Source organism: Lepisma saccharinum, chromosome 1, assembly GCF_977018435.1.
Source record: "Lepisma saccharinum chromosome 1, izLepSacc3.1, whole genome shotgun sequence".
NCBI classification, from domain to species: Eukaryota; Metazoa; Arthropoda; class Insecta; order Zygentoma; family Lepismatidae; genus Lepisma; species Lepisma saccharinum.
Window position 1 is genome coordinate 8,955,077 of NC_139229.1, and position 16,620 is coordinate 8,971,696.

The 16,620-nt window shown below is 38.0% G+C and overlaps 1 protein-coding gene across 2 annotated transcripts in view; it reads left to right on the forward strand.

Annotated features, from left to right (window-relative positions):
- Positions 1–650: 650 nt before the first annotated feature.
- Positions 651–16,620, forward strand: part of LOC145992548 (cyclin-dependent kinase 2-like) — a 50,825-nt gene continuing 34,855 nt past the window's right edge. The window contains exon 1 of one of the 2 annotated variants that reach the window (XM_083128904.1): positions 651–1,111. In XM_083128904.1, coding sequence (XP_082985030.1) covers positions 996–1,111 — 116 coding nt within the window. In that variant the 5' untranslated portion in view covers positions 651–995. The remainder of the gene's footprint in view (positions 1,112–16,620) is intronic. The other variant, XM_083128912.1, reaches the window with a different exon arrangement.

Sequence of the window (16,620 nt, forward strand, 5' to 3'; positions counted from 1 at the left end):
TGTACCTATCATTTAATTAATCCTGCATGCCGTTAATAGTAAACAATACAGAAAATAATGATTTTTTTCATTCTTGATAAACCGTATGTGGGTGGGGGGGGGCGGCAAAGAGGTAAATCTGGCCCTGAGCATAGATAAATTGCTGTCGAGGATCATCCAATGTGGAAGACTTATGGTGGCTCGCCTAGAGGTTATTCCACTGAAGGCCTTTTTATAGGGCCCATTCACATTTATTGTGTACGCGAATGCCACAAGAATTAAATATTTTGTGAAAGTGTTTGATTAATATATTTTCCCCCTTTATGTTTGCCGAGGCGAAATTGATGGACCAGTTAATCTATAAATGGCCTCGACCCCTACACCCTCTTGTATCATTGACACAGGCTTGTAATGGAGATGAATTTAAAAGTCGAGGAAGTAACTTCCACACATACATGATGAATGCCTCATGCATGTGTACTCTCTTTGCTTCTACATGTATTGCTAAAATAAATATCGACGACACTTCATTCATTTTTATCGTATATGGCTGTCTTGTAAATAAAATTCCGCCATTTTTGAAGTTGCTTGTATGCCCTCTCAAATCTGATTATTCTGTGGCAGCAAGGGAAGCCCAAGCCACTTTTTTTTTTGTTGGTGCCAAGCGAAATCAGGTAACATTCGTCCTTAATTATTGAAGCATAAGCCATTATTCGCGTTTACATAGATTACAATCACTGTATTTTATCTGATCGTCGATAGTTGTCACTTATTTCTAATTAGCATTTCGTAAGGGCAACTGCATTTATGATTAGTTGTAAAGTATGATTAATGCAACCAATCGAACTTCTCAGTTATGTAAAGCGCGGGAAAGATTGTTTGGTAGCTTGTGGGTTGATAGTACGAAAGCTGTGATTTTGCAAAGCATGGTTATAATTGTTTTTCACTGTAGAATGTGAAACTATTTCTCATTTACGTGAACCCAAGTTCAAGTGTTCGTGTTTTTGTTGAAAAAAATGGAGAACTTTATAAAAATAGAAAAGATCGGAGAGGGAACTTATGGGGTTGTGTACAAGGCCAAAGACAAAAAGACTAACAAGCTGGTAGCGTTGAAGAAGATCCGGCTAGAAACGTAAGTACCGGTAAATTATTATTTGAATCTCATGTCGTAATTGATTATTTTTTTAATAGTAGTCATGTCGAAGCTCTTAACATTTACACTATTAAATTGTTTGGGCGGGAAGTGCAAATTTTTTAAATGCGTGGAGAACCTCGTGTATAATTGTACATAAATAAATATTTTGGTCTGTGTACACGTTTCAAAGTTCCACTTAGAATTGTATTGCCGAATTATCCTAGAGCTCATATTTGTGCAAGGCCCTTATTACCAATCTGGATGGTGCTCGTCCGTGAAATGAATATAATGAAATGGGTTAAATTGACTGAATAATAACATAACGTAATAATTAATTTCAACAAAATATTACAAACGATCGGGTCAAATTTTTCATGATAAAAATTTCGTATGTATGCATAAATTTTGCCAGTTCTATATAAACAGAAACCATGTTAAATACATTTTTGAGACCCATGGTCTGGCAAGCAGTTTTTTTTTTTTTTTATTGAATGTTTTATAACCAGCAGATCGAGTCCCATGAACACTATTTTGTAGCTTTCAATTGGAGCCAGATACTTCAACTGCAAAATTTGGGGGATTGAACTCTGAACAACCTACACCTGCAAGATGTGCACAAGATAAGTGCAACAGTATATTCGGAGCGATTTTACAATACCGGACACTTCCCCAATTTCGTTCATAGGTAAATTTCTCGTATCGGACAAACAGCTGAAATTTCCTACTTCTTTTCATTTCAATATTCGTACTTACGTATTCTGCATTGACAAACATTGCTGAAGGTGACATTTCGCTAATTTCACCGAAAATAGCTATATTTGCGACATATCGAGTAAGTTTTCTTGGTTGCTTCTTCCCTTCCGTAACACGAGAAATGGCCGTCACAGTTTCACCACCATAGTCCATATGCAATGTTTCAACCCCACCACGCGTAGAAAGTGCAAGATAAGCGAAATTGAGTGATCCGCGATCGGCACAATTGCTCATTATTTACCGGTGAGGAGGAATGTCGGAAATGTGTTCGGGAATGTAGTTTTGATCCATTTTAATGCGAATGCATGTGGTTTTCTACGAAAATCTATTTCCGACGAGCTATTGCTGCTGCCGCTATTTGCTTTCTGCACGAGAGCACAATACACGCTATTGCTGCTGCTAGAAGCCGATGTTGTCCGAATGTGGGAAACGTGTTCGGGAGTGAAGTTTTGATCCATTTTAATGCGAATGCATGTGGTTTTCTACGAAAATCTATTTCCGACTAGCTATTGCTGCTGCCGCCATTTGCTTTCTGCACAAGAGCACAATACATGCTATTGCTGCTGCTAGAAGCCGACGTTGTCCGTATATGCTAAATTGAACGAAAGGAATGCTAATGGAACCTAACCTAACCTTGTAGGCATACCTCGTCCCCGTGATGGTCCGTGGGGCTATCGTGAATTTTTAGGCTAACGTCAATGGTTTTTGGGGCTACCCGTGGATGGTTTGAGAGAAATAAAGAACAACAGTAAGTACTCGTTAATGTAAGAAATATACATTAGTTTCGTTACAAATTCATTATTTCACCTAAAGAAATGTTCCGCAATGCAGAATGTTACGTTAACTACATTAACGAGTACTTACTGTTGTTCCTTATTTCCCACAAACCATGCACGGGTAGCCCTAAAAACCATTGACGTTAGCCCAAAAACTCACGATAGCCCCACGGACCATCACGGGGACGAGGTATGCCTACTAGGTTAGGTTAGGCCTGTTCGGTTCCATTAGCACTCATTTCGTTCAATTTAGCATCCGCGCATCCTGCACACGTCATTTTCAAAACGTTGATCACGTTCAACTGATCATACGTATTTAAACGTGTGACCAGTTACATAAACGTATGTTTGGAAACACTGGCCCAGATTACGTCATCATGCACAGGCTACATCCACCTGGAAGTAAATGGATGCAAGAGCTCTCGTGCAACGGTCACACATTTATATCGAAAAAAAGATGATTAACCAGCAAAATTGAATGAACGATGCGAGAAAACACTTCCCCGAACTTCCACAACTATAAAAAAACTGCATTCGGTAAGTAATTTCTCCTGTAAATTTGATGAAATCCGTTTGTCCGATACAAGAAATTTACCCGTTCATATTTCGCACACTCAATAATTTAGGGCTCCTAATCATGAATCTGCAGTTAAAATTTGGCGCTCACGTGTGGAACTTACAAAATAAGGGGGTCCGTGATTGCAACCAACAATGCACAATTGCTCATTATTTATCACAAGATTTTGCGTTTCGAATACTTAAAGAACGAAATATATATTCCTGATATTACTACGACCCCAAATTTTAACTATGTTTACCCCTAACCTAACCTTGCCATGCATGGTTCGTGGGGCTACGCGTGCATGGTTCATGGAGCTACCCCTGCATCGTTAGAGGGGTTTAAGGCTAATTGCGACCAGGCACTGTCAAAAAACGTAAGTTTCATAGCACTTGAGCGACAAATTTGAACCACAGAATCATGATCAAGTGTCCTAAATTAGTGAGTATGCGAAATATGAATGAATGCCCCCGTATTCGGATAAATACCATTGTTCAGTTAATGCATGTTATGTTTGAATGATTTCTACATCTAAGTTATGAGACATAGAAGTAGTAGCCCAGAAGCACAACATAGGAAAATAATTACAAGTTCCTGAAATTCCAGCACTTAAATCATTCCGTTGTGCATGAAAAATAGTCCATGTATTATCTGTGGTAATAAGTATTTTTATTTCGTATTTATTTATTTCACCTATAACAGAGCTTTAGCTCCAATTACAATAGGCTTACATATATATTTTAAACAATTAAAAAATTATAATTCTAACAATACAAAACAAATGAAGAAGAATGAGAGCAGAACTACAATAATAAAGAACACCAACACAAGTGTTCTAGAGAACATAAATCCAAAAATCATATTCACTGTGGTAGAACAAGATACATATCTATATACAGACTGAGACATTTATAACTATACACATGTAAATACTCATAAATGAACAAATATACACACATACAGGCATAATTGTATTCACAAACATACCCATGTACACAGAAAACATCTATAATTATTTATTATTTATTCATGATATTCTTCGAAGGACAGACAGGAATTGCATGAATGGCATAGCGAAATCCAAGTCTCCACCGTTTCTGACTATTTCATTATTTTCTATTCATTTCATTCTGACTGTTTCATTTCAATTTTTTTTGTTTCGTCAATTTTTGACATTTGTACTTACGTATCTGCTTCGCGGAACATTCCTGAAGGTGTTTTGACGTTGTTTTGATGAAAGTAAGAGCAATTTTTCACATTACCAGTACTTCTTTCTCCTAGCCTTTCCGCTCGCCTCACACACAATATGGCACGTACACCTTCCTACATAATGACGCATCAGGCTTGTCTTTTCTCGATTTTCAATTGTTATGCAGTGTTTCAACCTTCGGAACCCAAGAAATGCCTGTGAACAAAGTTCATCAGATCTATTTCTTTTTTATTTTTTTTTCGCGTTGTTTTACGAAGAAAATTGTAATCTTTCGTGGTGCTATCCGTGAATGGTTTTTGGGGCTATCCGTCCTGGAATAAGTGGGAAACATGCAGAAATTGCAAATTAAGCTAAAATAAGGCGTTAGTTTTCGGAATGGAAACTCGATTTTCGCGAATTTTTTTGTTTCACAACCAAATATATATATTCCTGATACTACCACGACACCAAATTTTAACTATGTTTGCCTAACCTAACCATGCGTCAATGGTTCGTGGGGCTAGCGACACGCCATCCTTCTAACTCTCGTTGCAAACGCAGACAGTTCGAAACACTGGATACCCAATGAACATGAACAAAACACAATCATGACGTGTCATGATACAGTCACGACACGTGATGGTGTACGAAGGTGTACGTGCCAAACGCTATTCTCCGTCGGAGAATTAATTTTCAACGAACAAAATGAATTTCAGCTATGAAACATCCCACATCACACAAAACACCTTCCCGATGTTCAACAATGCTACAGGAACTTATTACAGTAAGTAGTTTCTTCTGTAAAAATAAATAAATGTGTCCGAAGGATAGTAAACTAGTCGCGGATTTACTGTAATAAAAAGGCTGCCTGAATCGTAACATGTCCTTCTTAGCATTAAAGTTTAATGTTTGGAGGAGCCTTGGACTGTCGACGAGCCCGTTGACTAAGTTATACAACCTCTGACAATAAAGTTTGGTGAATGATCCTGAATATCGAAAGTAGACGAATTCTTAATGAAACCTACCTTACTGTCCTTCGAAGTAGTCCCCTCCCATGCCTATGCACCGTTGAGAACTGCTGTACATGTCCTGGAAACTTTTAGAAAAGTCTTCTTTCGGGATGGTGTTCAAGACCCTCGTCACGTTCCGTTGGATGTCCAGAATATCCTCAAATCTCTGACCTATCAATGCAAATTTTGAGGCGTGGGAAAAGAAAGAAATCTGGAGGATTCAGATCCAAATTTCTTGCAATGAATTGCTACAGTGGATGAGAGCTGGTGTGTGAGGTACGAACCTGAAACGAAACGCCAAAGCATGGAATGGCATTCTCCTGCATCACCCCGTCGGAAGAAGTCCAAGGCGGAAAAATTGTTGTTCCCTCCAGCAGGAATTCCTTGTAGATCATGCCATCACTGTCAAAGAAAGTGATAAGCATCGTCTTGATGCGTGATTTTTACTCCTTGACCTTCTTCCGACGAAAGTGATGCAGGAGAACGCCATTCCATGCTTTGGCGTTTCGTTTCAGGGTCGTACCTCACACACCAGCTCTCATCCTCTGTAGCAATGCATTGCAAGAAATTTGGATCTGAATCCTCCAGATTTCTTTCTCTTCCCACGCCTCAAAATCACTTTGAAAGGACAGAGATTTGAGGATATTCTGGACATCCAACGGAACGTGACGAGGGTCTTGAACACCATCCCGAAAGAAGACTTTTCTAAAAGTTTCCAGGACATGTACAGCCGTTCTCAACGGTGCATAGCCATGGGAGGGAACTACTTCGAAGGACAGTAAGGTAGGTTTCATTAAGAATTTGTCTACTTTCGATATTCAGGGTCATTCACCGAACTTTAATGTCAGAGGTTGTATAAAAATAATTGTTGTGATACTACTCTCCTTTTGTACAGTGGTGTAACATTGAATTCTTTGAGTAGTTGTTTAAATGATACCAGATCCTGAAAAGACTATCTTTTGTGTTTTTTTGTAATATAAGTAACGAACAAATTTCTTCTGAATTCTTTCTATCTTCTTGCTATTACATTGTGTGTAAGGTGACCAGACTACACTTGCATGTTCTAATTTGGTTCGAACAAGGCAATTAAACAGGCTTGTCAGAGCTCTTTCATTATGCATATCTTGTGAACTTCTAATTAGGAACCCTAACGTTCTATAAGAATCATTACAAATCTGATCAATGTGTGTTCCAAAAGATAATTTATTATTTAATGTAACTCCTAAGTCGTTTATCTGATTTACTCTTTGTAATGCACGATTATTCATTGTATACTGATAAATATTGGGTTTGATTTGCCTGGAAAAAGTTATTGCAAAACATTTTGTGACATTAAAGTTTAATTTATTTTCGATGCTCCATCTTTGTGCATTTTCCAAGTCTTTTTGCAACTTATGTGCATCGTTTGGATCTTTCATTACTTTATACAATTTTAAGTCATCAGCAAAAAGTAAGCATTTTGAGTGTTTAAAAATTGTGGGTAGATCATTGATGTATAATAGAAAGAATAATGGTCCAAGTTTGGAGCCTTGTGGTACACCAGAACAGACTTTGTAAGTGTATGACTTAGCTTGATTGTATGTCACAAATTGCATTCGATTGCATAGGTAAGAGGATATTAACGTAAGAAAGTTATGAGAGACTAAACTTAGACAATTTACTCAACAATACATCGTGATCAAGAGTATCAAAGGCTTTGGCAAAGTCCATATATATTGCATCAACAGAATTCCTATCATCGAGGGAATCGGATATAGTCTGTGTGAAATTGACCAGATTAGTTGAAGTAGATTTTCCAGGACAAAAACCATGTTGATCTATTGATATATAAGGTTTAATATGGTTGTATATCCTGTCATATAATATACAAAGACTGTCGCAGAGAAGGTGAGACAGATTTTTACCTGGCTTGTCAACGCTGCCTATGGTTTCGGCACTAGTTGCGTCGTGTAGGATGACTCATTCTGTTTCCGTAGCAAGTTGTCACGTGTTGCAAAACCACGTTAGTGAGCAGCTGTGTTGATTTACGTGGAACATGTTTCGTTTACCCCTCCAGGTTTTTGTGTATAACATTGCTTTTCGCAATGAGAATTCAAGATGAACAGCGACATGCCATAAAACTTTGTTGGAGTTTAGGGAAAAGTGCTGCGGAAACATATGCAATGTTTAAACAGGCATATGACGATCAAGACAAACTGAGTAGAGCCTCAGTATTACCAAGGAGTATTTGAGACTCTGCCCCTGCACGTAGCAAAAAAGGGGCATAATTCAAAGAACTCCATCATATTGCACCACGATAACGCACGCCCACATACCATACGGGCTTTTCAGGATTACGCGATTAAGAGAAAAATAGGAATTTTCCCAATCCAGCATACATCCCGGACCTTGCACCCTGCGACTTTTGGCTATTTTCACTTTTAAAGGCCGCTTTACGTGGTCGTCATTTCATGAGGAACAAAGAAGTGATCAACGCAGCGCAAGTTTTCTTCAGTTTGCTACCTGACGATGAATTTTCAAAGACATTCACAAAGTGGCAGGAGCGTATGGATGCTTGCTTAGCTGTCAATGGTGCCTATTTTGAAAAAGATGTACGTCTACTCGATATGGCTGATTCTGAATAAAAATTTTGTGGTTTGTAATTTTTTTGTTTCATTTTAATGATTCTTGGAGGGGTCCATGTACATGCTTGTCTTTTAACTGCTACGCAGTCATGACTTTTTGACCTATTGCACTCATTTTGGTCTCAATTGGCAGCTAATGAACCAAATTTTCACCCTAGTACATTTGCTAGCCAATGGAGATATCTGTTTTCCTATACAGGAATTAGTCTCACCTTCTCTGCAACATCCTTTGTATATTCAAATATTTTTGAAGGAGCTGAGATTAGTGAAATGGGTCGGTAATTTGTAATTTCGCATGGGTCTCCCTTTTTTAAAACAGGACAAATTTTACTGATTTTCCAAAGATCAGGAAAACTTTGCATTTTTAGAATAATATTGTAAATATAACACGAAGGGGTGCATAATAATTCGGCACAACCTTTGAATATGTATGTTGGCAATTGGTCGGGACCACTTGATTTGTTGATTTCAGTTTTTTTATGGCTTCATTGCATTCTGCATTGGTGATAGAATCTACCACCAACGACTGAGATACTATCATGTCGGAGGATTCAATGATGTTATACGTTGAAGGATTTGAAGCATACAGTGTTTGAAAATATTCAGCAAAACCATTAGTAATTAATATGTTCGTTTACAATCTATTACCCTTATACATCATATGAGCTAGTTTCCTATTTGTTTTTTTCTTGTTTCTTATAAAATTCCAAAAATGTTTGATGTTGCTTATTAAATTGTTCTCCATTTCTGATACATATGTTTTATATGCTATATGTATCATTCTTTTTAGTTTTCTACGTAATTCAACAAATTTAGTTTGATAATAATCTGAATATTTCAACTTTCTTCTGTATGTTTCTTTTCTTCCAACATGGATAAGAACGTTTTTTACATATTGATATTTTCGGCACATATATGTCTATCACACCATTAATTACCTTGTAAAAATAGTCTAAGGCTAATAGCAAAATTGTCCCATTTTTCATTTTCCAAGTGTTTGTACATATTGTAGAAGTCTGGCCTTGCATAATTGTATACAGTAACTGGATTTGATTTAACACAAGTAACCTTTTTGTTTACAAAGACCTGAATAAGTAGTGACGGGTGGTGGTGGTCTTCCTCAAGCAACGGGTGTAAATTTCTAGTAAGAGTCATGCTATCACTTATGTTTGTCAATAATAAATCAAGGGTTTTCCCATTTTTATTTTTAACATGATTGACAGATTTAAGATTTCCCATTGATAAAAAAATCAGCAAGAGAGGTATTAATAGGTCCACCTTCCAATAAATTAAATTGATCATTAAAGCTATGCCGGTTAGCAATCTCCTCAACAAATTCAGAAAAATCTTGATACTTCTTAATTGGTGATTTTGGTGGAAAATATACTGATATAAAAAAAATAACTTGTATATTCAAATATAAATTTGATACATACTATTTCTACATGTTCTATAGTGATTTTAAATTCCTCAACAGAATATTTGTTTGCTACAGCAACCAAGACACCTCCCCCTCCCTTATGGACCCGATCTTGATGATAACCATTGTACCGTTTATCTATGAACTCTCATCATATACACTTACATTTAACCAAGTTTCCATTAGTATGATTACATCATAATTTTCGATGGATATACTAGAGTATAGTTTGTGTAATTTTGTATTTAACCCTCTAACATTCTGGTAGTAGGCAGATAGTTCATTACATTTTTCCGAAGCCATTTATTGTTTCAAGTTATCTAAGTCATCAGTTGTTCTTACTACATATACATCCTTGTCACCCTCTCTCTTCCTCAAGCTTATATTTCCAGAATTGTCAACCCATACATAGGCATAGTTTCTTTCCTGTTTAATTGACCTGGCTTCGCTATATAATTTCCTTCTAAGGGGGGGGGGGGGTGATACTTTGGTTAATGTATACCATATCATTGCTAGTTAGTATAACCCAAATGAAGTCAATTTACATTTCTTTTTACTTTTCTTCTTTCCATAAATTTATCCTTATCTACTCGCCTAACAAATTTAACAATGATGGCTGCAGATTTTTGTTGAGGAGGCTTCTTTAATCTATGACAGGTGTCTATCATTTGATTATGAACTTCAATATCTAATACTCGCCCTACATTTTTTACAACTTCAAACAGATTTTCATTCTGGTTAACAGGAACACCACATATTTCCAATGTGTTTCTTCTCCCATATTGCTCTAATTCATCTAATTGCAATTGTGATTCGTTTAATTTCTTTTTTATAACAATATTATCTTCTTTTAACTGTTCTATTTGAAGCAGACACGTTTCATGCTAATTAATCAAATGAACGTTTTAAGCAGCAGACAGGCATTTGTTGAATTTTCTAAACTTGAACACCACTATGTCTAGTTCGTCAAAGAGCATTTCCTTGCACCAACCTGACACCGGAGTTCACCTGCACTACACTGAGTGTCAACAAGTGCAGCGAACTAGATGGGGCTAACGTAACTTGGGTTCAACACCAAAGAGTTAAATATAGTAAGATGCAACATGAATCTGAAGGAAATAAGGGAACTGTACGTTTGAACTAAAGCTGAATCGAATTCTATTTGTGTAGGTATATAAGTACACATTGATGAACTTTTATGTATTTGAGTGATTTTAGCATTATAATTATGCTCCTATGTGATTGTTGTAACAATCGGTACATTTTAAGTGTGATAGGTTTCATCGTCTAAATATTGGTAGGTTTCATCGCCTAAGTATTTACAAACTTTCCATGATCTCTTAAAGTTTATAATGTTTTCAATGTGGAAACAAAAAATCGAAAGCAGCAATTAGGAGCACGAGTAATCGCGCAACATACGATTCAATGCATCATTAGTACTCACACATTACAATTTTCTGCATCTTTAACATGGACAAATTGTTTTTCTGAACTTTAAAATTATTTCAATGGTGATTTCCAGTATTCACGATGCCTTCCTTTTCCTGTGAAACTTGTAAATATCATTACATTACACAATCTGCGCCATTACCCGTTCACATATATTAATCAACATATGATACGCATATGATCCCATTGACAACTTTTCCCAATAAACAAAATCATTTTTACACTGTAAATACACAGGCCCCACATAAGAGTGAGCACAATTCATAACTAACTAACCTTTCAAGATTTCCTTTATAAAGATCAGCTCTGAATTCCCCTTCTTGGATTAGAACGATGCACAGATAGCAAATTTTAGTTGTACTTTTTATTTCCAGTAATTCTTGAAGCTTTTTATTTCAAGTTCGTCAATTTTTCAATCGACATCACATTCGTATGTGATGTCGTGTATAAATAAACAGTGACTACAAAACACGATTTTTCTTATAGCCTACATGTTTAAGAAGTGAAAGGCGAGGAATAAAATATAAAATCACGTCCAATTGATTATTATTGATTAATAGAGACTTAAATACATTTTTAATGAGAAATTTAGGATTTAGCATCGATGGTGGGAAGTAACCACCAGATTTAGCATCGTTCATGCACAGACAAATTAATTCTGAAATTTACCTTGTTCGGCTTTTTGCCGCCGGTGCAAGGGACCTGGTTTCATACTTACATTTAAGAATACAATTTTTTATCACATAATAGAAATTCAATCAAATCAGAAATAATTCTGAACTTGCTTCTAATCAAGCAAAATATGTTTTCTTTGTGCGTTTTTGTGTATCTGTGAGATACTGTTTTCTGCACCTTAAATTATTAAGGACCACAACTGTATTATGTTAATGTTTTTGGATACAATGGAAGAGCTACAAATTTTGTAGTGTTGGTATTTATGGTGTTCTACTGTAGTATGTTGAAAATGATTATAACTTGTATTAAGAAAATATTCTACAGAGCGATCCATTGAGGTATAGACTGCCGCATCAGTGTTTTCGTGCTCGGCTAGGAACACACTCAGAGCACTGTAGGCTGTGAAACATGCAAGTTTCCATAACTAGTTTAAAGAGTGATTTATTTGCAGCATGGAACGTTTACACCTGGGAATCTAGTTTGAAATCACCTTTGAACTAACATGCCAGTTGAGTTACACATACACAGTCCGTCCAGTGGGAAAGGTGACTGATTTTTTTTCCATGGAATCACCAGTGCCATCTATGGAGAAGTATATGTACTACGTAGCGACACATTTCGACAATCCACAACCAGGACTCTCAGTGAGTATGCAAACTGACAAAAATGTCCAAAAAATGGCGTAGATTGTACGCAAGGATTGTTGTGCATCTGCAAGGCTCTTTGGGGATCTCACTGGAATTCCGAAGTCACAGTCCATGTCATTCTAACCGAACATTTGGGCAAACGGAAGGTCTGTGCACAGTTTGTGCCACACACACACTCGGCGACGAACAGAAACATTGCAGAGTGGAACACTGCAAAGGCATGAAACAAGCAGCTGATGGGGATCCAGGATTCATGTCAGGCGAACCACTCACATAGTGTCAGACCTCAGAATGGAAGGGTCTAGGCTCTCCAAAACTGAAGAAAGTGTGCATGCAGAGGCAGGCACGTATCCAGGAATTCCTTTGGGGGGGGGGGGGGCCTCAACACCATTTTTTTAAGGGGTATAGTAAGAACCTCACAATTGTATGTTTAAGACCAGCGGTGGCAATTGGGTTCCAAAATGGGGGGGGGGGGGCAGGGGGTGGAGGGCGTTGCAAGGAAAGTTGACTTTCTCTTGGTAGCCAAGGCTTAGCATTAAGAGGTCATAATTTTGAAGCAGAAAAATAAAAAATGGGGAGCAACTATCCCTTAAATCGTTGCCACTGTAAGCCTATCATTTTAATCAGAACGTGACATCGGAACATTTTTTACCACTCGACTCCTCTGTTTCCATGCATTAATAATGTGTGCCGGAACCATCTCAGTATGTGTGTTTGTCCATTTCTTCTCATCAGGTATAAAAACATCTATGGTATCTTTGAGTGTTTCTACGAAGCTGTTACACATGCACGGGATGGGCAATCCACTCGACAACGCTAGATTCAAATTGTGGGTTGCGAACTGGACACAGACAGCTCTCGAATATTTCTCTCTGATTCGAGCCTGAACACCACTAACGTGTCTTGTCCTCCCATTTTTCAGCTCTTATTAAAGCCGAAACCCACCAAATTGTTCAGATTCAGGCCTTAGCACTCACAAGTGTTCAAAAATGCCTGTCACAGCTTCCGCTGTCTTGTTATATATCGGCACGAAACAAAGGAAGTCTTCTCGAATACAGGTGGATCACGAAACAATTAATGCATAATGAAAACCCTTCATTTCCCAACACATCTAGTGTTTCGTCTCCCAGTATGATCAAATGCTTACTCATTTATCTCCAGTGACGTGCCCAAGGGAGGGTTGGTGAGGTAATAACCCCATTTGACCCCGTATTCCTTTTTTTTTTAAAAAAAAAAAAAGAAAAAGAAAAGAGGAATGTCAAAGACAGGGAGAAAAATGGCAAAATCAGGACTGACTACCAAAAATAGTATGCGTAACCCCTCTCCCTTCCGAAAATCCTGGGCATGCCTCTCTTTATCTCGGACACATTTTTTAAAATGAACTCACCAGAAGCTTTTATTATCGTATTGGAGATTGGAGTAAGATGCGTTCTTCCTGCAGGTTTGAATATGGTCCTTTAGGGTGCTGTCGTCTGCCTGCCTTCACACCTAACCTTAACAAGGCCCTAATTTTCCATCCTTGTGACTTGGATTTTCAAGACTTAGGAATGTTTCAGACCTAAGGGACACGCGATACATGTCGATTCGAATGGGCCAATCAACAGCAACGTTTCACACCGTAGTGACACAAAAGGCTGCACAAACCTAATCTTCAGGTGACACGGTGTGAAATCTCCCTTATTAGTCCACTGTCATTGTCACCTCAAAGTAGTAGCTCTTGTTGACCACAGAAAAAAATTATCCTCAACCGGTGATAATGCTCCTCAGTTTTCTTCTCTCTCCTATATTTTCTGTGCTTGTTCACTATACAGGCAACACCTTACGATTTGATATACACAGGACATGTACTATGTAGACATTTTAACGAAAAATTGGTTGAAGTCAAGGATGACTAGGTGGCTCAGTTGGTAGAGCCCTGATTTGTGTCCTGGTAGAGCCTGCAATTTCCACCTAAAATGTCAACATATGCAACATCTTCCTTTCTGTTCTCGACATTCATAAAATTTTCACTGTCTCTTTGTGGTAGTTAAGTGTTTGAATGTGTTTCGAACCCAGTAGGCTTAAACAAAAGTATTTTTTTATATCATGAAATTCTCAGACTGCGAATACGAAATTTAGTTCTGGCAAAACTAAATCATCACTCAAAACTTTGATTTTCAGTTGATCTATGCAGTTTAATATCCGGCACTGATAAATATTCACTTTAGAGAGAGAGAGAGGCCTTGATCTCTTCAGCCCTCGAACCGAGCTAGCACTACTCTGAGGCCCCGGAAGTTCTGCTGTCGTCAATGTCTTCATTTTCGAATCACTATATCTTATAAAGCAACCAGAGGATGCTGACTGATCTGATCACCAATCGACTGTATGAATTGTCACACTTACCTCTGAAATCTCATTAACCGATTCTTTGTACAGATCAATCGAAAAATTGAATCGGCGTATTTATATCCTCATTATATTGTAGAACGTTCCGCAGATAAAACGATTCGTTAATATCGCCAGTAATTGACTCCTTCTCTCATTCAAGAACGTACCCTCTCCCGCCTTCCAGAGATTAGAAATTACAACGAATCGCCCTACGTGTGGCTCTACCTTTGTTGTGCAGCTTCCAAATGCTGACAAGTCTCTACATAGTCCTCAAGTGCGCTGAGACATCGCCGAAAGCGCAAGAAAAGTGTACGTGCAATATTACCAACAACAGGGTTATAGAACATTCTCCGTCTTGCCTCGATACTTGTCTATCTCCTTAAATCATCGTCACATTATTCAAAAAGCCAAAAACCTAATTTCATCTAGTGTAAAATAAAAAAAAAATCCTGGGGGGTCTCGAGCCACATCAACCCCACCTTGGATACGTGCTATAAACAATAATAGGGTTATAGAACATTCTCCATCTTGTCTCGATAATTATTTCTCCCAAATTATCATGACATTATTCAAGAAGCCCAAATCCTAATTTTATATAACGTAAAGTGAAAAATTTCCTGGGGAGAGGGTCGAGCCCCCTGTGCCCCATCTTCGATACATGCTATTATCAATAACAGGGTTAAGGAACATTCTCCGTCTTGCCTCGATAATTATTTCTTTCCTTAAATTATTGTCACATTATTTTATTTCACACCACAATAAACAAAAAAAAACTCATTTTATCTAGTGTAAACCTAAAACTTTCGGGGGGGCCTCGAGCCCCTAAGCCCCCCCCCCTCTAGATACGTGCCTGTGCAGAGGAGCCAAATCAAAACTCTGCTCACTGTTTTCTTTGATTCCAAAGGCATCATCCACAAGGAATTCACTCCAGAGGGTCACACTGTGAACACTGAGTAAGTATTACGTGGGTGTCTTGCATCGTCTATTAGCCAGGATTTGTAGAGTTTGGCCTGAATATCGGGAACAAGGCTCGTGGTTTCTGTTGCAGGACAATGCACCCATGCACAAGAGCAGGTTGGTATGACAGTTCTTGGCCAAAAGAGGGATAGTGGAGCTCGATCACCCCCTTATTCTCCAGACTGAGCTACATGCGACTTCTGGCTATTTCCAAAACTGAAATTGGCATGTAAGGAAGGCATTTCGACACTATTCCAGACATCCAAAAGGCTTCCTTCAACCGCGATTTTGGAGGAAATTCCGAAACAGGAGTAGCAAGACTGCTTTACAAAGTTCTACAACTGCTTCAGTGCATGTATTGTAAACTAACAGTCCACAAAGTCTTGTCTTTCATTTCTCATTAGTCACGTTTCCCTCTGGACGGACTGCGTATGAATCAAATAAATACATGCTGTGCAGTAGAAGACATTTGCTGAGCCATAACAAACTGTCGGCCTCCCCGGTGGCACAGTGGTAGTGTTGTCACTTTGTAATCAAGGAGTCCCAGGTTCGATTCCCGGTGGAGGCACATAGTGGTTTGGATCTCACTTTAAACTCTAGGTCCAGTCCCGATTAGCCTTACTGAGCATAAAGTGGACTTAAAACACCAAATCAATCCAATCCATAACAAACTGTGGGGTTGAATACATTAGGATGAACACAATATGTAACAGGCACCCTATCACTTCAGTCACCACACTAATAAAAAGGCCACACAGTACAAAACAAGGACACATCACTTTACAGTCTCATGTCTATTTTCAGGACCTCAGTTATTGTGTGTCTTAATAAAGATGTATCAAAATTGTGTGCGCATTGTATTCATCTAGTTTGAACAGCTTCTTTCATAGATCTGGTAAGTAAAATAATTACAGAAACTGTTGTGCACTTGTTTCATCGACATTCTACGATCCCGACAAACAACCGCAAGAACCTTGCTTGCAAATAGCTCAAACACTGACACAGCTGTCTACACTTCAATGAATCACTCTGTATATGGCAACTTGATGTTCCTAGCCATATATATATATATATATATAT